Below are 3,562 nucleotides of genomic sequence, written 5' to 3' on the forward strand. Positions count from 1 at the left end.
TCCCGGCAAATAGGAAAGTTTGCTGCCCCATGAGTGCAGCTCTGAGTGCCTTCTTGGGCACTGAAACCAGGGAGGTGTGCTGCTTGGCCACTTGGTACCCCGGCCAAGCGCAGCTCTGCGTGTGCAAGGAAGTCGTGTCAGTGTGAGCAACCCATCCGCAGTCTCAGGCCACTCTGTAGGTGAAGGAAACTAAGCATTCATAGCAAAGACAGAAGAAAGGGGAGAACTTCCCTCCTGCCTCCTGCCTCCCTGTGAAACTTAGGCACAGAGATGGGTGCATGCATTAAAAACATGGATTAAAGCACATTTCAGGTTAAGGCATTTCTGTTTGATACATTGTTTGATGTAGGTTATTTACGATATTCTTCTAAATAGACATAACATTATAAAAACCATAGCTTGGTCTTTATCATTAGCATTCACAAACCTATTACATTCATAATCTGAATGAAAAATTACACATTGGTAATAAAAGAGTATATAAAATATGATCCACCACACTACAAATTAAATAAACATGGAATATTCAGTTTAACTTATTTTTTTTGTCATGAAATACAGATTCCTTTTTAAAAAACAGCAACAGAAACACAAAGCTTTGCAGAACATTGCAAAGGCACTTCTGGATCTGCTAAGGGAAGCTTTTCGAGAGTGCCAAGTCTTTATTATATTCAGTTTTATGGTAAAAATGTTTTTTCTTGATAGAGGCTTATCTTCTCTCTGTTTATCAGCCAGGTTTGGATTGATACTTGGCTCAGTAGTGGAAAATGAGGGGAAAGAAAGAGTAGCCAGCATGAGAAGTAAGTACATATTTCATATATTTCCCATATTTCCCATATTTAGTGAAGAACTAGTGAGAGATGGGACAGCTACCAAGGGCTGAAGTGGGTGAACTTGTAAGGCAAAAACACCAGGAAAGTGAACAGCTTCCCAGCCTTTCCCTAGCTGGTCTTCCAGAGGTCAAGTTAGCTGATGCCTGAGGGGTGTGTATCTCAGACAGAGACAGGGAAGGGGCCAGAGCTGTCTCAACTACAAGGTGCCTGTGGTCCCAGCGGGAGAAACAGATGGCACCAAGCACAGCAAGGAGGAGGAGGAGGAGGAGGAGGAGGAGGAGGAGGAGGCGGAAGAGGAGGAGAAGGAGGAGGCAATGCTAGGTCATGTCTGAGATCATGGCCAGGCTGGGAAATCAGCAGGGATTCTGGGCGCTGAAGCACCAGCAGCCCTACATCCAAGACTCAGTCATCTCCACTGGCCCTTGCTGGAAGCCCCTCTAGGTTCACCTCCCACTTGGTCTCGGCCTGGAGCAGAGTTGTCTTCCTGCTGTAGCTGTCTGGGCTGGTGAAGGCGGGTGTGGCCGACGTGCCCCAGATCACAGGGTCCCGTGGAACACTGTCAGGTGACATTCTCACCTTCAGTGCCCTCGTGGGGGTGAGGACCTCCCAGAGTCACCAAAGCCCTTCGCCCATGTGGCTCCACCATGTACTCTCAGGTCTCCATTTTTTTCTCTTTGAATCAAATACAAGCCTATTAAATGCACTTCTGTTCATACATAAATATTAGCATAGAAACATATTTCAAGCCAAAATAGAACACGTTTGAATCATCAAACCATTTGGGATTATCTGTGGTGTCTCCACTGTCTCGGCATAAATAGAAGAAGATGGATGCATGTGTTATATGTATGTGTCTATTTTAATGTACCTTCTTTCCTGACGCTGGCAAAAAGTCTCAAAATATTGCTTTGGAGTTGTTCTTTTGATTTTATCCCCAGAGCATTTATTCAAGAGAATAAATCTGGCCATTTTCAAGCTGTGAGAATATGAAATGCATAATTTCCCTGCTATAAAATACTTTTCTGGGTGTATTTATATAACTCAAAACAGCTGCTTGCACAAAGTTTACACATAGAGCACAGATGACGGAGGGAGAGAGTCGGGCCTGGCGTGGAGAAGAGTTTGGTATTTTTACCCTGCACACATTTCCATACATTTCCAGTGTGGAAATTGGTCTTGGGGAAGTGGATGTAATGGCTGGGCTCCAGGAAGATTCCTAGGAGGCATCACCGATGGGGATTTGAGGACAGAGTGCTCGACTTTGTGTCCGCAGCTTGAGGCACAACTGGGCTGGGTTTTGGATGCATCTGAAGAGCAGTCCAGGGTTGTTCCTGCCATGTTTCCTGAGCTGTGGGAGTATGGTCCAGTCTGAAATTTCACCAAGCTTAGAACTTGGGTTTGGGGGCACTGGATCAAGTCACTAGCATGGCCCTGGGCACTGCTCTAACATGCATGTATGCTGTCCAGAGGCCCTGGAGTTCAGGGGGCAGCCTTGCTCTGCTGCAGCCTCTGAGGTACAGCCTCCCTCTGTGAGTAGCATGGATGGAGTGTTGGGGAGCAGCTATATTGGGGATTCTGTGCCTACAATGTGTGCCCTCTGCCTTTGAGGAGAGAGTAGTCCAGGAAACACAGGGGAAGTTCTGGCTCTGGCTCCATCAAGATGTAAGGATGTGTACAGTTGCTGGTGGTGAGGTCCATAAAATATATCTCCCAAGCACCTATCTCAGCTTCGTACTTTTCCCTTTCAAGCTACAGGAACGTGTGCTGCAGGCTTAGTGATTTTTCATCTCTGTGACTAGCTAGTGGGAGATCCTCAGGGAAAACACTGAATGCTCTGCAAGCGAGACATGGAACTGTTGACTTTCAGAGATGTGGCCACTGGTTTCTCTTTAGAAGAATGGAAACGCTTGGACACTGCTCAGCAGAAGTTGTATACAGAAGTGATGTTAGAGAACTACAGAAACCTGGTCTTCCTTAGTCTACGTGTCTCTAAACCAAACCTGATCACCTTCCTGGGGTGAAGCAAAGAACTTTGGATTGTGAAGAGTGAAGGGACAGCAGTCATTCGTGCAGGTGTATCTTCCTATCATAATCAAGGATTTTCATCTGAGCCAGAGGTACATTACTCCTTCTATAGACAAATCAGAGATAGAAAACTTGTGGCCATAGCGTTTTACAACTTATAAAAGAATTAGAAATCATCGATAAGTATGAAAGGGAAAAATCATTTTATAATGGACTTAACCATTGGTGGACAGCTAAAAATAGGAGAAACTTCACTGTCAACAGTGAAGAAAAGCATATAACATCTAAGGAAATATCTGAATTTATGTCACTTTCTTTGAATGATCCATGTGATTTGATAAGTAAACATTCACATCAAATTATGAAACATAACTTTTCTTACAAAGAAAATTTAAGAAAGCTAAAAATGTATCCAGCTTGTGATTCAGTTAATTACTTGGAAAAATTCAAATTCTTTGACACTGGATTAAATTTTCATTCAAATATTTCTGTAGACAAGAGATGTAAAATAGACAAGCAAGCTTCTAGATGTAATCATTTAGAGATTTCCTTTAAGAAAAACACATTATTCTGGAATCACCAAATTGGTCTTTCTTCTGCCATAATAAACCATTTTGACAAATATGGAGCACTATTTACCCAACTATTAGTGCTTAATCAAAATCCAGCTATAGATATTTGGAAAACTCATGACATATATAATG

The 3,562-nt window shown here is 43.2% G+C and overlaps 1 protein-coding gene across 1 annotated transcript; it reads left to right on the forward strand.

The window, feature by feature from the left end:
- Positions 1 to 2,680: 2,680 nt before the first annotated feature.
- LOC109118598 (putative zinc finger protein 56) lies at positions 2,681 to 2,883 on the forward strand. Its single transcript, XM_019210217.1, is given in 2 exon segments — positions 2,681 to 2,812; positions 2,815 to 2,883. Coding segments are annotated over 2 exon segments (201 nt in total).
- The last annotated feature ends 679 nt before the right edge of the window (positions 2,884 to 3,562 follow it).

Source organism: Fukomys damarensis, unplaced genomic scaffold, assembly GCF_012274545.1.
Source record: "Fukomys damarensis isolate Sample0158 unplaced genomic scaffold, DMR_v1.0_HiC HiC_scaffold_25, whole genome shotgun sequence".
NCBI classification, from domain to species: domain Eukaryota; kingdom Metazoa; phylum Chordata; class Mammalia; order Rodentia; family Bathyergidae; genus Fukomys; species Fukomys damarensis.